This window comes from Sparus aurata, chromosome 12, assembly GCF_900880675.1.
Source record: "Sparus aurata chromosome 12, fSpaAur1.1, whole genome shotgun sequence".
Lineage (NCBI taxonomy): Eukaryota > Metazoa > Chordata > Actinopteri > Spariformes > Sparidae > Sparus > Sparus aurata.
The window spans coordinates 21309324-21332930 of NC_044198.1; the positions used below are offsets into that span (position 1 = coordinate 21309324).

At 39.4% G+C, this 23607-nt stretch overlaps 3 protein-coding genes across 10 annotated transcripts in view; all 3 read right to left on the minus strand.

Moving 5' to 3' along the window:
• Positions 1 to 952: 952 nt before the first annotated feature.
• On the minus strand, positions 953 to 11300 carry klhl8 (kelch-like family member 8). Of its 5 annotated transcripts, none has more exons than XM_030436462.1 (13): positions 11189 to 11300; positions 7515 to 7734; positions 7177 to 7238; positions 6646 to 6811; positions 6406 to 6555; positions 5861 to 6047; positions 5317 to 5343; positions 5063 to 5206; positions 4555 to 4666; positions 4220 to 4388; positions 3972 to 4131; positions 3273 to 3474; positions 953 to 2969 (listed from the first exon to the last, which is right to left on the minus strand). In XM_030436462.1, exons 2-13 carry the CDS (start codon positions 7710 to 7712, stop codon positions 2846 to 2848), a joined length of 1701 nt encoding a protein of 566 aa, XP_030292322.1. In that variant the 5' UTR covers positions 7713 to 7734; positions 11189 to 11300; the 3' UTR covers positions 953 to 2845. The 5 variants fall into 5 exon arrangements, with proteins under 5 accessions (XP_030292322.1, XP_030292317.1, XP_030292319.1 ...); XM_030436457.1 differs by having other exon boundaries at positions 6235 to 6555; XM_030436459.1 differs by having other exon boundaries at positions 6235 to 6555; positions 11116 to 11226.
• A 1104-nt stretch (positions 11301 to 12404) lies between these two features.
• sdad1 (SDA1 domain containing 1) lies at positions 12405 to 18883 on the minus strand. Its single transcript, XM_030434630.1, has 22 exons — positions 18661 to 18883; positions 18441 to 18545; positions 18253 to 18351; positions 17814 to 17924; positions 16983 to 17054; positions 16782 to 16882; positions 16629 to 16686; positions 16448 to 16522; positions 16206 to 16307; positions 16044 to 16113; positions 15850 to 15953; positions 15622 to 15679; positions 15430 to 15488; positions 15262 to 15338; positions 15032 to 15129; positions 14831 to 14907; positions 13954 to 14083; positions 13730 to 13821; positions 13451 to 13641; positions 13222 to 13306; positions 12722 to 12883; positions 12405 to 12603 (listed from the first exon to the last, which is right to left on the minus strand). Exons 1-22 carry the CDS (start codon positions 18748 to 18750, stop codon positions 12559 to 12561), a joined length of 2061 nt encoding a protein of 686 aa, XP_030290490.1. The 5' UTR covers positions 18751 to 18883; the 3' UTR covers positions 12405 to 12558.
• Positions 18884 to 20814: 1931 nt separating this feature from the next.
• Positions 20815 to 23607, minus strand: part of ptpn13 (protein tyrosine phosphatase non-receptor type 13) — a 50700-nt gene continuing 47907 nt past the window's right edge. For all 4 annotated transcript variants that reach the window (XM_030436129.1, XM_030436130.1, XM_030436128.1 and 1 more), the window contains 5 exons: positions 23441 to 23531; positions 22752 to 23089; positions 22459 to 22674; positions 22320 to 22382; positions 20815 to 22228 (listed from right to left, as the gene is read on the minus strand). In XM_030436129.1, the coding sequence (XP_030291989.1) occupies positions 22151 to 22228; positions 22320 to 22382; positions 22459 to 22674; positions 22752 to 23089; positions 23441 to 23531 (786 nt within the window). In that variant the 3' untranslated portion in view covers positions 20815 to 22150. The remainder of the gene's footprint in view (positions 22229 to 22319; positions 22383 to 22458; positions 22675 to 22751; positions 23090 to 23440; positions 23532 to 23607) is intronic.

The window sequence follows — 23607 nt, forward strand, 5'->3', positions numbered from 1 at the left end:
ATTACTTGTGTCATTTCAGTTTTCCAACTAAACATAAACTTGCTGAAAATAGTAGAAAATGAGCTGTTTGAACTCATCACACAGTACATAATAGTATTGAAAGCTCACATAGGAGCTGACACAGACGATGGAGGTATGTAAACACTGTAAAAACAGGAGCATCGACACTGATTATGTGAGTGCTCACATCCCATCTTACACGGTGAAACCACAAAGTCCAGAAGAGACTTTATAACAACCACATGTCAGCTGTCAATAAACCTTATACTGCCAAACATTTCCCTTGAAAAAGTTACATTTTAACCTGCTTTAATAGGATGTTACAAAACAATAAAGACCACATTACAGATCAAAATCTCATTTATGTGTTATATAACTCAGCATACTTGTCAGAATCAGGGCAACTCAAACATGAGTCCTCAGTTTTCCTGTGATAATGAGTTAAATTTTGTTTTCTTGAGATCACAAGTTATTATTATGTAATTTTAGCTAACAACTGTTGTTTTCAACATAATGATTATAACATCTATATAGAATAGATCTCAAGAAAAGCTAAATTGTACTCTTTATCACAGCAAAACAGAGGAAACAAATATGTTTGACCATTGGCTGTTAGGGCATCCGTACTTTGGGCACTCGGAAATTATGATAAGCATTTTATGGATTTAATGATTATTGTTGAAATTAATCAGATTAATCGGTAATGAAAATAATCGTTAGTTTAAATAGTCCAGACTGTTCAGAAATGTATAAATGTATAAATCTCCATCCTCTAAACTCTTCAGTTCAGAGCAGTCTGATGTGAATACGATTTGTACCTTTTCAAAACACACCTGAAGGTTAGTTTCATAAAGGGCCATTACCACAAATTTGATTGCTGACGATTTTGTTGGCTCAGTTCTGACAAAGAGATACAACTCAATAAAGAAAAAAATGAGAGAAATCCCACCAATAAACTTTACACATTAACTTTATTGTACCAATTTATACCAATACCATGGAAATAAAGAGCAAAACATGGAAGCAGTCAAGAGGAGAAGGAACACAAAGTACAGTAAATTTTACAAAAGACTCAGCATCTGTCATTTGCTAACAAAGTCAGCAACAATATTGACAATATATTCTTGTTAATATGCACTAGTATTAAAAACGGCAGGACACAAAATGTGCAATAACACCTGTGTATTTCTTGTATAAACCGTATATAGCATTTCTGTTTAAACTCTGTCAGCCTATTCTGAAAAAACTGAATGTGTTTTCTTAGATAGGGCAGAAATAGCCTTGAGTGTTAAATAAACATCTTCAAACATGAATAACATGAAATTCTCCATTTAGGACAAAAATATACTCAAGACTTCACATCTATTCGAGGAAAATAGTGCACAGCAATGGATTAGATAGTGTAGTAAAGAATAATAGCAAAGATACACCTATCTTATTATACAAAAATGTCCATATATTAAAATATAACGAAACCATCTGCAGAGACAAACCTCAGCTCAATCTCATACACGTCTGAAAGCACTGACAGTCCAGCTATCGTCGAACGCAAACATTTCCAATTTGTAAATCTGTCAGTCTGAACAGATTTCTGTACAATATTGTGAAACTGAAGAAGAAGAAGTGGAGAGGTGCATCGTATTGCTATGATCAATACCTCGACTCTCAGGTATAAAGTCTTCTCAATTCTGAAGTCGAGGTAAAAAGGTGGAGACTCAGGATTCAGCAGGCGGTTGAACCAGATTTTTTTTTTTTCTGTGTTTGGCACTTGCAGTGATTAAATTCCTTGGACCTGTCACCTCCTGACCAGTGACTGATTTGTCTCAATCAGCCCTAAAAATGATTGTTCAAACACATTACAGGCAAATCTCTTAAAGCAGAGCTGCTGGAGGTACGATCCAGCTTACTGCAGAGGGGAACAAAGACGGATTGCTTGAACGGAAGCTTAACCTGGCATGAACTCGCAGGAATCTTGGAAATGTATTTGACATATTGACATCATATTTCAGGTTTTATATTTCAGAAAATCTTTTGTTTTGACCAGGGTTTCCGTTATTTGGAATTAATGTTCTGTTGATCTGTTGAAATCCGGCATATTTAAATCTGTCCAGTTACACTGTCCGACAAAATAAATTCTCTCGAAACACAATTTCTAGAGAAAGATTTTGAGAATTTCTCCCATTTTATTCAGGTAACTGAAATCTTCCATGATGTAGACCAGAACGGAAACCCTGGCTTTTAACTGCACACGCTGCACTGCAAAACAAAGAGTTGAATCCAGTATGATCACATCTCTCTGGATAATAAAAACAACTTGCAGAGCTAAAGAGCAAACCAGAGAAGAGACCTTTGAAATGCTTTTCATACTGGCCCACTATAAAGTCCCTGTTCATAATGTGCACTGGAACCCAGACTCACCTCTCATTCTCTAGTATTAAATACAAGGCTCAGCTACCATTTTCCCTTAAAAATGTAAAGAAAGTCAAAACTGTGGCAAGGCAGTCAAACAGAAGAAAATACAGTACAAATAACTACATCACTGATTGCAAATAACACCAGCAGGAGTCAAGAACAAGTCTTGAACGTGTCAGAGAAGACTTCAGATTTGTCAGATGTGCACTTCAAGTCAATAAAACCTCCCTAATGTTCCTCAATCACTGTGTGCAAGCTGAACATCCGTTAAGTGTTCCAGGCTGATGTTCAGACAGTGCCGACAGTACTAAAGTTGCAGGAGGGGCGAAATCCCTCCGTCACCGTCTGTGTGCTTTGTGTCGTGTGCTTGTGCAGTGATCAGATCTGATGGTGACCTGGCAGCCGGTCACCTGGTGATTAAGCGGGTTGGCGCTCACATGCAGTTGGCCACGTTGCTGGAGCCCTGGCCAACGTCCCTGATCTGGCTGACATGAGACGAACAGACGGCCACTCCGGCTCCGGCACGGCAGTGAGACACCGAACCCACCAGCTCCCATCTGAACGCAAGACAGAGAGAAATCACAACAAAAGAATCAGACGAAGATATTGAGGACATTAAGGGACAAACAATTGTATTTTGTATCTTTACATAAACCTTTAACCAGGAAGTCCCTTGAGATAAAAATACATTTTTTGAGGGAGTCGAACATTTAGTCTTGTGTGTAGATTCATGAATGCATCTGCATAATGTACCTTCTTAATGTTTACCAGCTGTGGTTTAGCTGCTACCAAATTACATTATAATAATTTATAATTTTAAGTGTTCTTATTCGAATGAAATGAATGAACTGTTGTCTCACCTGTTCATTCGGGGCTCAAAAGCCTCCACTGTGTTCAGGTAGATGTTCCCATTGTGACCCCCGACTGCGTACACTCGTCCCATCACAGTTGCCACCCCGACGCCCCCGCGAGGAGTGGTGAGCTCTGACACGTACTCCCAGCGATGCATTCGTGGGTCGAAGCGCTCTACAGAGCTCAGGGGCGAATTGTCATCAAAGCCACCTTTAAAGAGTAAAAAAGACAATTATTAAAAATCTAAAGAAATGTATCACTGATGCTTTTGTGACAGACGACACCCTCAGGTGTAACAACTATTTTGATAGGATTGTATTGTTATCAAAAGGAGCTGGCACAACGACAGAGGAATTCATGTATCTAAGTCACTTGGCAAAAGACCACAACAGAAGGTTTAATGAACCTTAAATGACTCGTCAAATTCAGATGGTGCACTAAAAATCTCATTCTGCACTCTGTTAATCAGTTACCAGATAGCTTTATGAAACATGAACTTTTGTCTTTCCTCATTCACACATTTGTGTATAAAACTGTACGTTGCGTGTGTAGGAAGCATGTGACCTGGGCGTATCAAGAGAGGAGGAAACACCAATAAAGTTTGAGGTCAATTTCAGTCATTGAAGTAAAAGCAAATCCATCTCAGGACTACTGTTTATTACTCCTAACAACAACATCTGTGATTACAGCTTATTTATTCCTCTCACCCACGACGTAGAGGCAGCCATTGAGTTTGCTGACTCCATTTCCAGCCCGTCGTTGGCCCATCTCGCTGACCTCCGTCCACTTGTTGAGGTGCGGGTTAAACCGCTCCACACTGGACAGTGACGCCACGCCATCATTGCCTCCCACAGCATACACGTAACTCTGAAGAGGACAGGGTGTTAAAGCACTGAAGTCCAGAGCAGAACTTGTATATCACTCACATATTGATCAGCTCATTGTACTTTCTTACCCCCAGTGCCACAGATCCCACTCCTCCTCTGGGTGTGTTCATCGGAGCCACAGCGCTCCAGCTGTCACTTTCGATATCGTAGCGTTCCACGTCGTTGAAGCAAGAGTTGTCATCCAGACCTCCGATGGCATAGATAGGACCGCCGAGAGCTGCCAGGGCTATACCCCTCCTGAGAAACATAACATCCATGTCATTAAAGCTCCAGCTAGCAGCGCTTGGTGTCAACTGCAGCAATACAAAACTCCCATAAGGAAACTGCTAATTTAATAGTACTTAGCAACGATTACTGTTGAGATTAGAGAATAAAGCCCCAGTATGTTGTAGTGTCTGTGTACCTCTTTGTGTTCATGGAGGCCTTCATCATCCACTTGTTGGTGAGGGGGTCAAACATCTCCATGTTGCCTAAATGTTCGTTACCATCATGGCCCCCAACAGCATAAACCTTACCTGAGGAAACCAAGCAGATATGAAGTTGAGTGTTTATGGTTGTGCTGCCTCATCTCATCAAAACTAAATGTTAGCTGATGTAATTAACAGAAACACGCCTCTGTATAGAGCAGTGAAGCTCAACAGCACCACAAGTTGCAGCCTCCAAAATGATCAGGAAGTTAATTAAACAGTTGTGTGTACAAAGACTGAACATTACTATATTCATGAAAGTGGAACTTATTGTAGGACTGCGGTATTCAAATGCATTTATTTTAGCAAAGTGTACTAAACTAGCACCTGGGTGTATAATAAATGTTTCCCCGTGCTCTTCAATTTATAAACTTCCCAAAGTGTTCATCTTTGCATACCCCCCCTCTTACTTTCTGCTTTGTTATTGTATATAACCCCTCTTACCTCCTACAGATATTACCCCCACGTGTCTTCGTCTGCTGTTCATTTCAGGGCCAAAGAACCAGCTGTTCTTAGTGATGGAGTAGCACTCGATGCTGCGAAATGGGTCACCAGAACCCCCCCGGCCGCCCACACAGAACAAAACACCTGAAGAAGTGGAAGGAAAGGAAAGCATTGGTGTTGACCAAAACCAGCTTTTGTTGTTTGTATAATACAGTGAAGATGAGACGTCCAGTGAGCCAGTTTTATAGACTTACCTACCAAAAACGTACCATTCAATGCTGCTGCCGGGTTTTAAGAAAAAATAAATGAAGTATTACAAAACTCCTGTTTTATGTAACCTTCACCTGCCCCCTTTCTTTTGGAACTGATTTAAAAGTTTTCTCTTAGTTTCAAAAGGCACTTAATGGCCTCAACCCTTTATATCACACACTCCCTCCATGAACACCAAGATCCTCAACAGCTGCCCTGTAAAATACTCCCATGGTCATCAAAAAAACCTTTGAGGAAGCTGTTTTTAGACTTTACGCCCCAAAATATAGAACTCTCCTCCTTTAAATATCAGACTTGCTGACTCAGTGGATAGTGGACAACATCTCGTAGAGCCTATAATTAGCAGTCGTCTGCTTTCATCTTTGACAAGAGACTGTGTTAATGCCATTTTCTCTTTTCGTCTGTGTGTGTCTGTGTATATCATTTTGTACCTGTGTTTCTGGAGCTTTTGTTTGCTGCAGTTTTAGCAGCATTCTGTGTATGAAAGGAGCTTTATAAATAGAGTTCATCATTAAAAATAAATTCTACCTGCTGTGTGTTTCCGGGGTATTGTGCGGACTGTATACTCAAAGTCCAGCACCACCTTGTTGCTGAGGTGCAGGTGGTAGTTCCTGGCTTCATCCATCAGGTCGCGACAACTCAGGTTACCTTTGATCATTTCCTCCTTGGCCACTGTTCCAGTCAGGAACTCGACAGGGAGAAGAGGGAGGCGCACCTGAAGGAGACACCAGCTTACACTTTGTATTATGGTTGTAAAAGTGATTATATAAAGATATAAACATACATGTAACACTTAATTTTACACATAGTTATGCAGCTATATCTTCAGACAATCAATAAAGTAGGTCATAACATTCATTTACATAAGCTCAACCAAACCCTTCTGATTAAAGCTCTCTAACCTGAGACATGATCTGGTCCAGCCAGGCCTCGTGGTGCTGTGGGTTTGCTTTTAGCCATTTCACTGCTGCATTGTACACCTGTGTCTCTGAGTGGATGTTGAGCTCACTCGAGGACAATAAAGTGCGCAAGTGCTGCGGGGACACGCATGTAAAGTCCTCACATTCCACTACCTCAGTGAAGTGTTCGCAGGCATAGCGGTCGGCCATGTCCATCAGGTCCACGCGGTTGTGGCTCTCGGCGAAGGTACGAACTGCCAGGCAGTTGGTCGGATGAAAGTGGGCCTTCATGTACTCACAGCAGGCTCTCGCCACCAGTTCCACCTGACAGATTCAGGCAGTAATACAGATATTTCACAGAGAAAAGAAAATGCCTACAAGGCTTTTTGAGTATTTGTATTTGTGTTTCTTTACCTGGAGGATGCAGGCAGCATAAAGCAGCGGCTGGACATTGTCAACAGTTAATGTGAGCTTGGAGGAGTAGGCGAAATGCACCAGGTCCTGAATGGCATCACCGTCAAAGTCCTTGATCTCGATGAGTTCCTGCTTAGCCTCAGACATCTCTGACAGGAACATGGCCCTGAGGGAAGAAACAGAAACTTAGACAAGGACAAGGCGAAACATCTTTCACAAAGCTTTTTCCTCCACATGTTTATTATACAAAAGGAAACATTTATCACCTTTCCATCCAAGCATGTTTGTGAACATGATCTAAACAGAATCTTGTGTTCAGACTAATGAAAGTTTCCAGACAGTTCTTTGATTCTATATTTCTGTATTTCAATCAGACCAAAAAGGTTATCTGACTTGTAATATTTGGCTTTCAGAACAGTCCAACAGGTTCTAAATTAATATAGAGACTAAGTGTCCACTAGTAAGAAAAGAAATGATGTGTACTGCTATTATAGTATTAGTTCAAGGAAAAAACATAAAAATAGAACATACCTGAAGTACGGTATCACACAAGCCAGCACTAGCTTGTGACATGGTATCAACCTACTGCCAACCTAAAAAAGAGGCAAACACAAAATTCACAATTAAAAACCTGCTTATTCATTTCCACAGTATGACTGGTCAGACAGAGTACAGTGAATTTGGCACCTTGTTGGAGAATAAAAATAAATCAAACAACCACTCTAAGCTCAATAGTTCCATCTTTTTTTAATCATCTATTAATATTCTTCATTAAATCAAAACCTTTAACATGAACAAAGATCAGCTGAGACATAAATATCAGACAACCAAGTCTCTCTCTTTACTCGTGTCTGGACGGAGTGACCTACCTTCAGTGTGACGTCACAGAGCTCTCCTACTTCATAGAAATGCCTGAGGGAGTTATGGAAGTCCTTCCAAGCCTCATGAGCCTCAAAGACAAAGGACCCGTCAGGCTCACAGTCTGCTTTCGAGGTCCTGTTTCCAGGTCGCTTCTCCTTGGACTTCAGCTGCTTCGCATGGTCTGGCACCACATCCCCGGGTGCCATAGCTGGCTACAGAAAACAACACCTATAAGAAAAAGAGAAATCATTTTTTAGAGAATTGATCTTGTTGAGACAGGAATGAATAGGTACAAAAATAATATTAGGGGAATTATCACAGTATTATCTTAATTTTGCAAAACGACCAAAGTGTTGTGAATCATTGTAAAAAGGTTTCAAATATTTTTTTTAGAAATAATGTTCAAAACAATACATGCCTTCAGTCACTTACTATTTCACTTGCTGAAAAACTGTAAAATTTCAATAGCTCATGAGAAGAACCGTGAACCAAAATATTTTTTGTAAGTTGACAGAATCTAAAGAGGTGCCTCAGTTTTAAAATGTTTTCTATTTGATGCTGTTGGGTTTTGAACTGCTGATCAGAAAAACAAGTAATCTGAGAATGCTCTATACTTGAATGAATTGCATTTTTATTATTTTATGGTCCAAACAAATCATGAGAGAAACTGAAAAAAATAACAAGGTCAAACCCCTATGGCCCAGCACTCCCCTTTAGTACTCACTCATTAGAAATGAATGAAATGCAAAATAAAAAAATCTAATCTTGTAATGTTAAAGAAAGTGAGAAGAAAATGCCAGGATCCGTCCCTTTATCTTCTTCCGTACCAAAAGATAATGGGGTCTATTTTGGGGGCATGAGACTCATTCTCCATCCAAGTTTTGTGGAAATCTGTTCAGTAGTTTTTGTGTAATCCTGCTGACAAACAAACCAATAAACTTGGAGGCGTATAAACATAACCTCCTTGGCAGAGGTATAAGAGAAAAATAATGATGACTGTTAAGCCCTGTTTTACTCATTGAATATTGAGAGGTTGTAAACAATAGCAAACAACAGAATAACTGTCCATTTCGAGGGATAGTAAGCATGTTCATTGCCGTTGACTGCATCATTTAAGAATAACTCGAAGTCTGAAACGGGAACCACAACTCAGTGCAAACAACATTCTGCACCCAGGCTTCAATGAAGGGAACAAAAGGGAAATTAGTGGTGGGGGACACTGCCTGCCAGATGAGCAAGTTTGGTCAGTAGTACTCTCCCTGTCAGTGTCACTTCCCTTTTACTCATTCAGCAAAGACTGGAGCCAAATGTGGAAAAAAAACCAGGGCAAGCAGATTCTTGCATGCTAACACGACATACCACGAAGGAAAATACAGGCTGCAACTTGTGGTGGAAAATACAGAGCAATCAAACCCATAGAAATTCCTACCTATTGCTGAATCTGATGAAAAATCTCCGCAGTTGATAATCTGTCACAGAGAAACTGAGAGCAGACAGCCAGAGGGCAAAACTCCACCCACACATTACAGATGATGCACTGTCTCTCTTTTAAGCCCGGTCTCTAACACTGAATAGACTCAGTGTATCGCCCCCTCATCACCAGTCCTCTCAGCTATAAGAGCAGAAACATCAAGTGCCATCATATGCACTGGTGATCAAAGGCTCTCCCCACTTCTGTTCTACTTTCTAGGTTCGTGGACAGGCTTCATCTCAACGCATGTAGGCGCTTTGTAAGATCTGCTTCATTTCAAAGACAGATTCAGGGTCGGCTGGAACACTTTCACGGCCTTAAGATGATAACATCCTCATGTTGTATTATTTAGGAGGAGTGATGCAGTCAATAATTCAGCTACAGAGATGTACTGCACGAACACTCAATTCCACAGAATGCAAACTAAAAAAACAACAATGCACCGACAGCAACCTCTGTTTTAAATCTATACCGTTTTCTTCAATGCATCTGTCCACTAAACAGCACATCACCTTAGGCACAGAGGTAAAAAAAAAAAAAAGATGGGGGTGCACTTATGAGAAGCCACTGCTGTCATGTCAGATACTTCACCCGCTCTTGTAAGTGCACACAGGATCTGCACAAGTAGCAGCTAAATGCTGTGCTTCAGCGGTTTGTCCTTTGATCAGCGACACCACAGTAATTACCCAACTAATGAGCCGGCTTCCTGCACACTGCATTACGATCATTATTCCCTCAGCACATTTGAAGAGCTTGCGATAAAGTGATGAATGTCAAGTATACCGTTTGTATTTTACATAACTTCACCCTTTTGTAAATTGTGTTTCTGCTGATTACATGTCACAAGTGCACTTTTTACCATTTCCTAAACCTTCAAAGCTGTTACTCATATTTGTTTTGCAGTCATTTACTCCTGTGATGCAGATACTGCTTGTTGTTGAAGGAAGTTTGTCTTTCTATATCTATATCTGGAACAATATTTACAACATATAACTGAATTGTAGCCTGCTTATTTATTTATTTTTCTCTATCTGGCACTGATGCTGGCATGAACTGCTTTTACTTACTCTATTATTAGTAGTAGGCTACATCTTTTTTGTGTTTAATACTTATGTGGCTTTAATTTTTAACTGTCTTTTGCACAGGAAATTTCTTTGGGCCTTTTCTATGTTTTTTCTTATCTAGAGCCCCACCGACATATCAGTCGATATTAATCTCTTTTTGAGGGATCATGGCAAAACAATGTGTGGATATATGTTGGGATCCCTAATATTGATATCAGCCCTGGTCTTATCTTAACTTTATCCTCCTATCAAACATTTAATTCACTCAGGTATAAAAGTCTGCTGGCTACTTGGACATGCCCAGAATATACATTAATGTGACCCATATACACTACTTGGAATTATTTATGCCTATTGGGATATTTTAGTGTTTCACTTGATTGTTTCTTCTGTGACACATCTGAATGTTTACCGAGTTTTGAGACTAATATCAGTCCCAAAAAATAATGTGACACATTTCATTTGACTTTTATTTGCATATCCCAATACCCTTAACCAATTTTGAGTAGTGTACATGTAACACATAAGTTTTAACACTTACATTACAATGTGGGACTGATGCAAATATTCAAAACACCAGGCAGATGTACTGCAAACATGACACCTAGCTGTTTCGTGTAAACGGTGGCGAGCAGCTTCAGAGGTGACTTAAAATAATAATTGACGTACCCACAGATTTTGGGTGCGATTGCAAGAAGTATAAATTTCCATAAAGGCTAAGTTTGTACAAATATGAGGCATAACAAGTGAGAAACAAACTGAAATAAAAACCTGGAACATCAATCACACGTCCACTGTTAGTAAAGGGGGGTATGATAGTTGATATTGCCGCATGTGAACGTCGTATTTGTAACGATTAAACACGTATTAGTTTCTTTTTTTGAAACACACAATAACATAACAACACTCAAACTATTCAACATAACAACAATAGCGTTAAGAAGATAGACGTTAAGGGTTAGCTTGTTTGCTAACAGCAACTAGCAGGCAGACTAGCATCTGTGCGACAGCTAATTTTAGCTAGCTGGCAGGCGACGGAAATGATTTAATGGAGAAATGAGCGAAAATACCAACCGCAGAATGGCACACAACAGTATACAACATCAGCTTTTCGTTGGGTTAAGTCATAAATATGTAATTTATGTACCTCATGTCGCAGCAAGAATTAAAATGCCGGCTTCGTTGAGCGGAATGTTTGGCATTAGCACGTTTGTTGTGGTTCCAGGTGCTTCATGGGTATTGTAGTTTTACAGCATTACCTGAACAACGGCTGAATTCAATGTAATGTTTGTCAGAAGCCCCCATTGTGGAAGTTCAGTAGTAAAGGCGGCCAGATTTAAGTTATATAATAATTTAATTTAGTTTAACACACTTTCCAGTATATTTAGACGGATGACACAAGCAGTAATATTCAGAAGAGTAGCTTACATGCTGTTTTATTGCTTCCTTTAAACTAAAGAAAAAAATAAATAAATGATTAACAGACACCTGTCTCTAAGATCTCTACCAACATTGAATAAGGAATATAACATATTTTTTTCTATTAAAAAAATGCAATTATGGCAGAATGATACAGAGTCTCACATTGTTTATATGTCAAAGAAGGACGTATATGTCTTTTGGTCCTTTAACTCGCACCATGCTCTAAATAAGGCACTTAACTACAGTAATGTGCAAAGTAAGGAAATGTTACACTGCGTTTACAATTCTTATACAACTATATGAGCCAATTAAATCTTTTCTAACATTGTACATTAACGAAACCTCTTATCTCAACTGAGTTATACTTACTGTATATCTGTGCAACGTTCAGCAACGCCAAGCAGAAACATCATTATCATTGAGGACAGATTTTGATATTCACTATATATTCAGTCAATATATATATATATATATATATGATGAAATATATAGGAAATCAATATACACATAAAGTACTTTTTATTAGGTCAAGGCCCTTTGACATAAAACAGAGAAGCCTGCAAAGACAAAACTGTCTCCGCAGAAGTTTTACAGAAGTTATTTAAATCTTAATAATCTATTCTCTATATAGTTTTCAAATTTGGTAAAAAAAAAACCCATTATTTCTGGAGTTTAAAAGGTAAAGTTGCCTCAGATGGAACATCTTTATGTTTTTCTGAATAACCAGAGCCGTTTCCTGTATGAGGAGTGTGTCCTCAGATAAATAGCAACAACATGTCTATTAAACTTGAGATAGGGAATCTAAAGCTGTCAAAATAATCATTAGACTTCTAATTAAAAGGGATCCAAAACTGTAGCCAATCAAATGCCACTCATCAGTTTCTATGGGAGGGACTAAGAGCTGCACCATAAACAAACCAAAACAAAGCAAGAAACATTCACACGATTATCAAAGTTTGTTTATTTCACAACAGTGTAAATGGATGCACTTTGTTTGCTGAAAATAATACAATAATAAACTGTTTTACAGACTGCTTGAAGGATGTACAATATGATCAGACATTGTGAGGCAATGTCACATGATGTCCATGTGTCCTACTTGCGCCGCTTGTTTTTCAGGAGAGCGTCCCGTAGAGCGATCTGCAAAAGAAAAACAGAATATTCCCAGTTCAGCTGAAACGCAAGAGTGTCCTGTCTTTCATAAGATCAGTGCATCCATGGTCATATACAGTAGCTCATTCTGACGGGCGCCACCTACCTGTTTCTCCCTGAAGGAGCGTTTGCCTTTTGTTCTGACGTTCTGACTGTGTCTCATCATCATGAAGTTCTTCGTCTTCCTCTTCTCCCTGTTGCTCGTGCTGGCGTGTGGGTTCAGTTTGGTGTGCTTCTTGACAAAATCTTTCCGGTCCGTCCGTCCCGCCTGGAAAAACCAAAAGCATCGTTAGAGCTGAAATAATTAGTTGACAGAAAATGAGATAAAAACGACTGATAATCAAAAATACCCCCCCAGAAAATGTGGTTCCAGCTTCTCAAAGGTGAGTATTTGCTTGTGTTCTGAGTCTTCATACAGCTTTATGAGAGTGAAACTCAGCACTTTCTGGGTATCTCTCTGATTTCTCTGGTCATGTGGCAACAATCTCATAATAATTAAGTTTTTCTACTGCACTGACAGTCTGGTTTCACGTCTTTCCTGCCGTGAAATACTTCTCTAAGCTACCGTTGTTTTCAAATCACCCTCCAGTTAGCATGAGGTTTTACCATTGCTGTTGCCAGACGTGTTTCCTTGTCCGCTTTAGGTTTCTTATGTAGTTTCTCAATATTCCTCAAGGTCAGCAGCTCCCCTCTGAAAGATTTTAAAAACAAATAAACAGAAATTTTAGTTTGATCATTTTATTCATCAACTTTACACTCAAAGGAATCTCAGACCTGAGTGTTAAGAACTCCTCTTTGTCAATGATGTAATGCAAGGCGTTAGCAGCTTTCTAACCTGTTGTCTCCCTCGTCGTCACTGTCCACATTCTTCCTCTTCTGGCCCTTGCCCGGCGCACCGTTGACCTCCTTGGCCAGCTGCACCAGACGGATCTTCTTGAAGTCGTCTTGAGTGAGGAGCCTGCTGCCGCTGACAGCCGCCGCCTTGGCTTGTCTCTCCTCGAGGGGAATACTCTGAAGCTTCTCGGCCTAACGCAAAGACAGAGAGCCCTGACATTAGAACAATGCACGATTAACCGTCAGCGGTTTGATGAGATGTGGAGAGTTTCATCCTCACCACTTCTCCTGTGTCTTCGTCAGACGAGTGGTGAACGTCCACCCACTCCCCGTCTTCACCATCGTCACTGATGCTGGCGCTCTCCCAGCCATCTGTTGTGCAGGATGAAAAAAATATGAGGCTGATATTGATCGCGGAGCGTAGTTTGAAACTGGATTCTGTTTTATGGATTGATTCAGCCACTGTTCTCCAGTCACATGGACTTGATAATACGATATGCTCACCTTCGTCCTCCTCTCCCTCTTTTTTCTCCCCATCCACCTCCAGGACTTCAGCTCCGGGGATGTAGTCTTTGGCCTCAAGCTCTCCGTAGTCTTTGATCTTTGCCTCGGCTGAAGCCTCTGTAGGCCGCCCCTGGACAACACCAGGAAGAGTTTACAGTTAGTTTTTTATTTCAGATCTATTGTCACCAAATGGGTCGATTCCATACCACATCGTCTAGGTCCTCACAGTTCCTCTCATGGATTTTCTTGATAAAAGTAATGCTCAAAAAGTCTATCATTGTACTCCAAATACTTTTTTGGTTATGAATTTCTGAAGTCTGGCACTCAGAGCTGAACTTCTTCGTATTTGTGATTCTTCCTATATGTATTTTTCACTGGATTAGGTTAAAATTTGTCCTGAACATCAAAAAAATATATTTATAATAATAATAATATATACATTTTTCAATAAAAAGTGCTGCAGATGTTGCTAAATATAGCTTCGAGGCTAAAAACCCACATTTCAAGATATTTTGACTGCATATTTTCCCAGTAAAAACTATCCTAATTTACTTGAAACTTTATGTTAAAATGTAAATGCTGATTGTATATAAAGTATGAATAAACATATGATTACGTTTTGTATATTACTCGATTTCCTTCTGAAAATGTCTACTTTTCACGCTTTTCAATGGCTGTATTTTGATGGAAATCATCCTTACTGTTCTGGAAAAGGTTCTGAACTCTGGGTGAGTCGGCCCGGAGTGACCCAAACGACTCATCATATATAAAGACGTTGTATTTTTACTCTGTGCACACATTACTGACTGGTGTTGTAAGTAAAGACATAATTTCAGGGTTTAGAACTTCTTGTTTTCAGAGTTCACAGCTGGCTCACCCTGTCCCTCTTGTGCAACATCTGTGGATTAAGACTCCTGAACAGCTGGATCAGTCCTCTGGCTGACATCATCACATCTGAGGGAAAATGCGGACAAAAAAAAAAAACACGTTTTGCATATGCACACATAGGCAACAATCTCTCCTTTCAGTGCGTACAGAAGAATCGCGAGAAGACAAAAAAAGACGTGCAGTCACTCACTCTTGTCTTTATGGGTCTTGTACTGGGCCAGGTCCTGCAGCAGGTCTTCATTGATGGCGAGTGGACAGCGGGCCGCCACTTCTTTGATGGCGTTGATGCTTAAGTACAACAAAGTGGTCAAATTTAATACTTGGCACGTAACTTAGAAGAGAATTATATGGATTGTTTTTTTTTCTTTCGTTTGAACATGTTTTAAGCTAAAGCAGGAAGTAGACAGGGCCGCTGCTCACCCCACAGTCATGACCTCCCCGGAGTTTCTGTCGGTCACAAAGTTGTTGGCGATGGTCATGATCACAGGTTCGATGACCTGTGGAAACGCATGAAAACAGTTGCGCTGGATTCAACCATGTTTCCACGCGCGTCGGCGTACAGAATGAATCCGGTAGATCTTAACATACCTCTGGTGGAATGAGCTGATGGGACGACTGAGCGGCACACAGGAGAATCTTTGTCACCTCTGAAAAGACGAGTTTGTTTAAAATAAATATTTCTGAGTTTGTATTATTAGCGCATTAATAAGTATCAAAATGCTGAGTCTGAAATTCTTCTCCAGAACTACATTATTCCCCTTGATGATGAGTTGTTTTTACCTCTCTGATGGGGCTGTAGGAATCTCTGGACGAAGGGATAAAAATTGAAGAGGAAGAGCTGGAAAAGGACAGAAAATATTATTCATTCCACATCAGTAAAACCTTTGAATGATTGTGTATCCTGCACATCAGCCATCATTAATCACTGATCTTTACAAAGTCACCGATATTTTCGGTGGCCAGTTTCAGTTGCCGTCCATCGAGCTGAAAAGTCGTCACTGCGCTTACCTCATGGATACCGACAAGTCTGGAAATGAGATCCATCATCATGATCTTCACCTCGAAGCGCTCTTTAGACTCTTCCAACTGCTTCAAGAGTTTCTCGGAGAAATCTGAATAAAAAGAGACGTTTGATGGTTCAGAGTTCTGTGACAACAATCCTTTGTGCTGCGGTTGTCATGGAGGCGACAGGCGAGCGTTACCTTGCGGATCGTGAATCAGGTGAATAGCGGAGAAATTGAACACTTCTACTTTCCTCTTCTTCTTGTGTTTCTGCCAAAAGCGTTAAAACAAGGAGCTCGGTCAATTTGAACACAAATGTGACAGAGTGAGACATGATTCTGCAGAAGTCACAGCAGCGGTACCTTGAGGACTTTCATCGCCTTCTCCAGCTTCTTCTTGTTTTTGGTGGTTTTCTTGCCGGTGGAGAATCTCACCTTCAGGTCCCGGACTGATGGCCCCTCCGCCTGAAAGAAAAGAATTATATTTATGAAACAGCAAAACAAATCGAAAAACACATTTGTACATCTTTAATATGCATCATACAGAAATAACCACACAGAGAAAAGTTTCCTTCATCTAAGTATTTCATATTTCTGGTACTTGCCTCCGAATCTGAATCACTGTCATTCTTCTCATCCTCGTCTTTGCCCAGGAAGAATTTAAGACCCGCAACAAGGATCTAAACAGGAAGAGATGCAAAGGAGGAGTTGAAGCGCTGATACTGATGCTATGATGATAAACAAATATATAAAGCCTTGTTTGTTTTCAGTGTGAAAAAAACGTACCTTTGTCACTTTAGAGAAGCATGCCGTTGTGATGACATTAACTGTTTTGGCATCATTCCTGTGACACAAATTCGAAATGGTGAAAAACAGTCAAGTCTACAAGGTCTTACTCAAAATAATGTCCAGCGTACTGATAAATAATATAATACTCACCATATGTTCCTTGTGTAAAGCTCCCCCATGACATCTAAAGAGAGCTTTGCAGCGATGGGATTGCTGTCTCTGAGCATGGTGTACATGAAGTTCTGTAACGTCTGAAACACACAGCGGGATAACACAGAGAGTGAGCATCATGCTGCTGAGTCACACAACAGGAAATTTAAGTGTGTAAAACAATTGAGTTTGTGCACTTACTGTGTTAACCTTGTTGTTTTTGTGCTTAGCATTGATGTTTTTGATGTCTGCTACTATGTGTGTGTACAAAGTCTGTGGAGAGAGAAATGCAAAATGTTTGTATCTGAAAGAGGAAAAGAAGCAAAGAGCACAACATGGAAGAAATGCAAACAAAATACTTTTTTTTGCAGTGCAGCACAGGAAAAATACCGTAAATAAAACTAAAGTTGAGTTAAGTTAAAATGTTTTCTGCAACATTTTTGTTAGTGCTCAAAAGTTTCACATATATGATAAAAATGTATTAATAAATGTTTAATTTAATAATAATAAATGTCTAAAATGTAATTTAATGAATTTAATGTTTTATCCAGGATCTGGTTAGTGCAAACTAATATTAAATAACACATATTCTGCACATCTCATTTAATCTCATGCATAAAAAAATATTGGTCGACCAATGTGCGAGCGCCGTCGGATAAGTGATACGCTGATGATAATTTTTAATTATTCGTTTTTGGCAATTTTGAATGGTCTTAATGCGGCTTTCCTTTACAAGAAAACAAACAGCACCTTTCAACACCAAGCATGTTGTTGAGGTTCAGAAGTTTAATCATGAGAATAAACACAGAACACAAATACAACCTAAGGAAAAGCAATTACCTCAGTACAGACTAATTGCACACATTCACCCTCTACTCCAAACTGCTACCGATGGATGTCTTTCTCCTCATTCAGACACTACTTAAGTATATAATAAAACACTAAAAATACCGTAACACTATTATAATTTCTTGGCAAAAATGAAAAACTATCCACTGACTGCATGCTGCTGTTAGACATTTGAGAGCTAACCTTTCTGAGAAGTTTGTCGTGACATCGCAGCAGCTCAAAGAAGAGCTCCAGGAGGCCGGAGGGGTCGATCAGATCTTTGTTCCTCAGAAGAATCAGCGCTTTGCAGAAGGTCTGATACCGACAGGGGACACAAAAATTTTTTTTTCAAACCCAAGAGTCGCATGTCAGTTGCACAAAAAATCAGCTATTACAAGTTGTAATAGATTAATTGCTTAATATAATATATTTTGAAGATTCAAAATAAAAAGAAAACAGTTCCTTAAAGCCTCCAAAGGTAAGGTGAGGCCAAACCGAGAAGAGAGAGAACAGAAAGCCTACACGAGCTAAATTCTCATAAAACAACACAGTTTACATGTTAGAAAAGGAGGAGAAAGAAGTAAACTTCACATTTAATAAAGATAAAAACAAACTGTTGTGTTGTGTTGACAGACGCTCTCACCATTCTGAGGTCTGGGTCCAGGACTGTGTGGTGGCTCATCAGTAACTCAGACAGCTCTTGTGGAAAGGATGACAGGTGCTGCAGGTAGCAGTGACCGACCTGAAGAACAACTTGTGCTGTAATTACACACCATACATAAAGTAGGACGATACTACACATTACTAACAGGTAAACATCTGGTACAGTACCTGAGCGAGAAACATGACAAGATCTGCCAGCTCCTTGTTCGGCTTGTTAGGCTGCAGTTTGAAGATCTGCACATTGGACTGATAGTGCCGGTACTGCTGCTGAAACTGCCAAAGAAACAATAACAACCACGTCATCATTCACTGCTGCGGTGTACTGACAGTGCTCACAGGCTACAACAACTAGCTAAAAACTTTAGCATTGTTGGCTAACAGCACTTACCTCCTCTACGTACGACTGCGGATCTCTTTTAATAAGATTCTGCAGCTGTGGCAAGTTGTTCGGCAGCTTGTTGTTATGTCGCCCGGACATGGCTGAAGACGATTATGCGAGTTTGTTGGGAAGAAATAATGAAAAAAGTCGATTTTACAAGGCAAGCGTGGCAACTGTGCAGGCTGCCATTTAACTAACAGCGCACAGTCCAGACGTCACTTCCGGTGTTCTTCTTCTTCGTCTTCGGTTTTAGTTGTAGGCTACAAACCGACATTAACGGTTCGTGGCGCCGCCTCATGTACTGGAGTGCGTACAAGGTGTCCCGTCGGAGCTTTATGAAGAAGTAATTATGGGTATTAAACGTTCATACGTTTAATATTAGTAAGTACTTTTATAACTGTATTTGTTTCACGTCTAAGTTTCCGGTTTCCCTCACGGAACTTTGATTTAGAAAAACTTTGTATGTAATGGTAGTGAGAGAAACAAATATTGTTTTGTTCCCGTTTGAATTATGCCATGAATTACACATATGACGTTTGTCAATTTAAAAGGTATTTTTTCGTCTCCAGAAAGTCGCAGTTTATGATAAAACTAAAATACGTAATTATTAAGACTACACAGTCGCGTGAGGAACGTCACCTTCCCGTTCAGATAAGTGCAGTTCTCAAAATCATAGACATATATACATACATGTACTTCCAATACCTTCATAATGGTTTAGAAACAAGGCCCATGTGTTGTTTAATAATGTCTGAGCAGGTTAGCCTCTCTTCATCTCTTATCACATGAATGAAGCTACCAGCAGCTCAGTGAGAGGTTTATAACGTTTTACCAGCAGCTGATATGAAATATACCTGAAGTGCTGCCTGTAATATCACCAAGCAGTCAAATAAAAGGTCATTTTGAGCAGCTGAAGTAGTTTATATGCTCATTATGCAGCCTCATTGTAGTCTGCACAGAATGGTTTCTGTGTGTTTGTCTCACTTCTGGTTTAATGTGTTTTTTTTTAAGTCGCTGCACTGACTAACTGTGTGTCAGAAGACAGACTTTAAAATCCTATTACTGGTCTATGAAGAACTAAATGTTCTCAGGACTGAACAAATGGGGTTTACATGTACGGGGGATTGGAGGGGTTATTTTAAAATGTGTGTTCTGATACAGTTACTAAAAAAAAGTAGTCAGTAACGCAATCAAGGTAAAACTGTCAGCTCATTTAAACCAGGGAATAAAACATAACTGTTCACTGTGGCTTTCAAATAAGGAAAATTCATTTAATGCATTTTTTAATCTGTAGCTTATTATATTAGCTTTTTTTTCGTTCTGTCTTTCAGATGCTGTTTTAATGTCTTAATGTTTTTAGTTTTGATTAATTTCCATGTCTCTGAATGGATTGAATTCTAAATAAACTTGCCGAAGTGAGGTTTTATTTGACTGAAGGTTTTTAGATCTCAACCTCCAGATCTCTGAACCTTGTTTTAAACCGAGTACTTATTAATATAAAATATGAAATAAATCCAAAAGGCATTTTAGTGAAGATAGTTTACAGGCTCCTCCTCAGCTTGCACCAGTAGCCTAATTGTCAGATTTTTCTCTGAATGCTTTTTTTACCGCTCTCACTTCGCCTATTTGGTTTCAGTTAAATTCAATCCAAGCCTAAATATGCTCTCTGAACTTTGAATGTTAATGTACATGTTTTTAATGTGATCACAGCAAAGGAAAAATTGTGTGTGTGCAGCTTGTGGTTTTACTTTATGAACATTTTGAACTTACAGAAACAATAGGGTCCTCGCACTGACAGTGCTCGGGCCCTAATAATACAAAAATTAAATAAAAAGTGTCAAAAATTTTATATTTAATTTAATTTAAGGCAGCTGTGTTGGTGTTGGTGTAGTTCTCTGAGCGGTTTAACACAAAATGAGATGATATTTGACTTCGACTCAAATAATCATCATGTTTTAAATGAATTGACGAACAGCGTATGTGTAGTTTATGGCACAACTCAATTTTTCAATACACAATGTCGTTTTACCTACTATTGCATCTATATACTGCTCTATTTGCTAGGTGATTTGGTTGCTGTGCACAATTTCTTCCCCTATTGAATTCTGCACAACCTACATTGCTGCGTCTCAAATAGCAAAGAAAAAATGTCTGTCAAACACGTTGAGCAATATAAGCTTTATTTTGTTTAAATGGGCAACTGAACAGCCAAGTGAGTGTGATGTCAGTAAAGATTTCTGGAGATCCAGGTTTCCAGAATCATTTTACAGTGATGGGATAATGTATTTTGGCACCACATAGTGGTGAAACTGGTGCAAGACAACACAACACTGTCAGCAACACCTACAGCTTCCTGCGTCTGTATTTCATGAAAATGACATGGTTCCATTGGATAGCTCAGGAGTGTGCATTCATTCAGAGAGCAGATACAGTAACATGAACATCTGTAAATGGCAAGAAAGAAAATATAAATATGAATTCTCCAACGTTCAATCTTTGCACAGACTTGCTTAATCAATTCTATGGTCAATTTTGAGGCCAGTTTGTGGTTTTCTGTGGCATTACAGCCAAGATGATCACTGGGTTGACAAATCAACACCAATATAATGCAGAAAGTCTTCACAAATTATTACTCTAAGAATGAAAAGCTGTCACTCCTCTAGCAGCCTCAGCTCAGCTTCTCATTATTGCAGTACTGTGCAGTAACTTGAAAATGTAAATGAAGTCATTTACACATGTGCACAAGTTGTAGCTTTTCTTCCTCAGACTTCTCAGTGGTTCTGTTAGGCAGCAAGCTTTGGAAAATATTGTTTTCTATAAATGAAGTTTGGAATGTGATGGCAACCTTTACACACACAGCATGAACGCAGACAGTAAAGGTATATAAAAGGTAATATGCATAAAACAACAAAGTCAAGGAAAAATATTTCAGATTTTTAAAACAAATGAAACTTCCCTCTACATAACATTTAAAACGTATCCAGTTTAATTTTCAGGAGATGAATATGTACACTTTTAATTCCATCATTTACCCTCAGGCAGTAAGCAATTACTGTATAATAGATTTACAAAGCAAATACTGACATAGTATTCTGTCAAGGCATGTTCCAGCATCAAAATAGGATTTAAAATACACAAGTACAATTTTGTTCCACATAAAATACGAAGTCGTTGATCACTTTCATAATTATTTTAGAATATTCAAGAATCTGGGGGAAAAAAAACAAAACCTCTTGTAGGTGACAATAAGAAATACAATCAGCAGTTCTCATAAATGCATTGAAAGGGAGTAGCAGCCGAAGTGAGAGAGAACTCAAAAAGCAAACATAAAAATATAGACTTCTTTAAAAGGATTTACTCTCAAGAGAACTGAATATTTAAAAGGCAGTTTAAAAACATGTAGTGTAAATTTGGCAATTTTCTGCCTGTGTCAACTCTCCTCCATTTTTGTTTTGCTCTTGTGAAACAGTCACCCAGCCCCCACGAATGTGGTTTTCTACTATCCTGAGATGTTCTCCTCTGCTTGAAGGCATCTGAGGACATAGAGGATCACTTGATAGCAGAAAATATATTGGTCCTGTAAGAGAAAAAGCGGAAAATGTGTGAGCGGAAAAACGTAATCCAAAGAGGTGTAGAATCAAATTCAAAGAGTGAACATTAAAACTCACCTCGGTTTGGACCATTCCCTGTCTCTGAAGTCTCATGTTCCGAACGACATCTGAAATATCAAACTACAAGAAAATGTTTGTAAGATTGTGATCATGAACAAAATAATAGAAACGAGATTAAAAGCTTCCGTCTACTTACATCAGCGTCTTTACCGATGAGACCCAGAACCACGTCTATACAGATGAGGGTCCCTGATCGACCGATGCCTGCACTGCAGTGTGTGATGATGGGCCCCGATCGATGAACGTGCCTCATGTAAGAAATAAATGTGAGCAGCTGCTCGGGCTGTGTGGGCGTTCCGTGGTCGGGCCATCCCGTGTAGTTCAGGTGAGTTACACGCTGTATTTCATTGGTCTGAGGACAGAGGAGCTCTTATGTTAATGTGTCTATTAAGGCTCAAGTTGTCATGAGAAAATCAGCTATAAACTAACCTGGATGTCTTTGACTTCAATGAGTCGGATGACAAAGTTGTCGAGATACTGGTCTTTAATCAGCGTGATCTGTAACCTGTCGTCCACCATCTCTGCTGTCCTCGGTGTGTCCGGCCAGTACCGCTGACATTTCACCTTCCCTCCCTCTACTTCCTGGGTCATCATGGCGATCACATTGGACTTCTGCTCCCAGACCATTTGCCAGAAGTCACCCAGAGTCGTGGGTAAGGGACCCTGACAGGCGATGTACAAGTAGTCCTCATCCTTCACCGACATCTTGATGAAGTTGGCGTTGATGTAGCCGCCATCTTTGCCCAGCACGACTCGAGTTGTGTCAACTAGATGCGTATACAGGAAAATCATATTTGAAATACCCTCAGAAGGACCTGGGTTTGTATCCCATTTGAAACATATTATTACACTGTCCACTTAATATATTAACATAATGTTCACTTGTTATTTTCCGTTTCTTTTCAGTTTTCTGTCACTGTTTGTATAGTAAATACTTGGTTAGGCACTAAATAACTAAAAAACAGTCTAGATGTATAAACAGCGCTGCAGGTAAGAAAATAAATAAATATTTTAAGTATCAAGCATTCCATTTGGTGACATCTATTAAAAGCTTTCATTCTCTTTTCCTGTTATGAAACACTATAAATACGGGACAGAACATTTGTGACTTCTCTTACAGGGAACAATATTCTTGTAGCGGTTCTTCTTCTTGTTCTCCTTCGTCTGGCCTATTAAACAGTCATCCAGAGGCTGGAGGTTCTGAAGATTCTGCCAGGAGGGAAAACAGATGTTCATAAAAATCTCAAGACTTGCCAAAAAATTCACAGGCAATGAAACTTTAAGC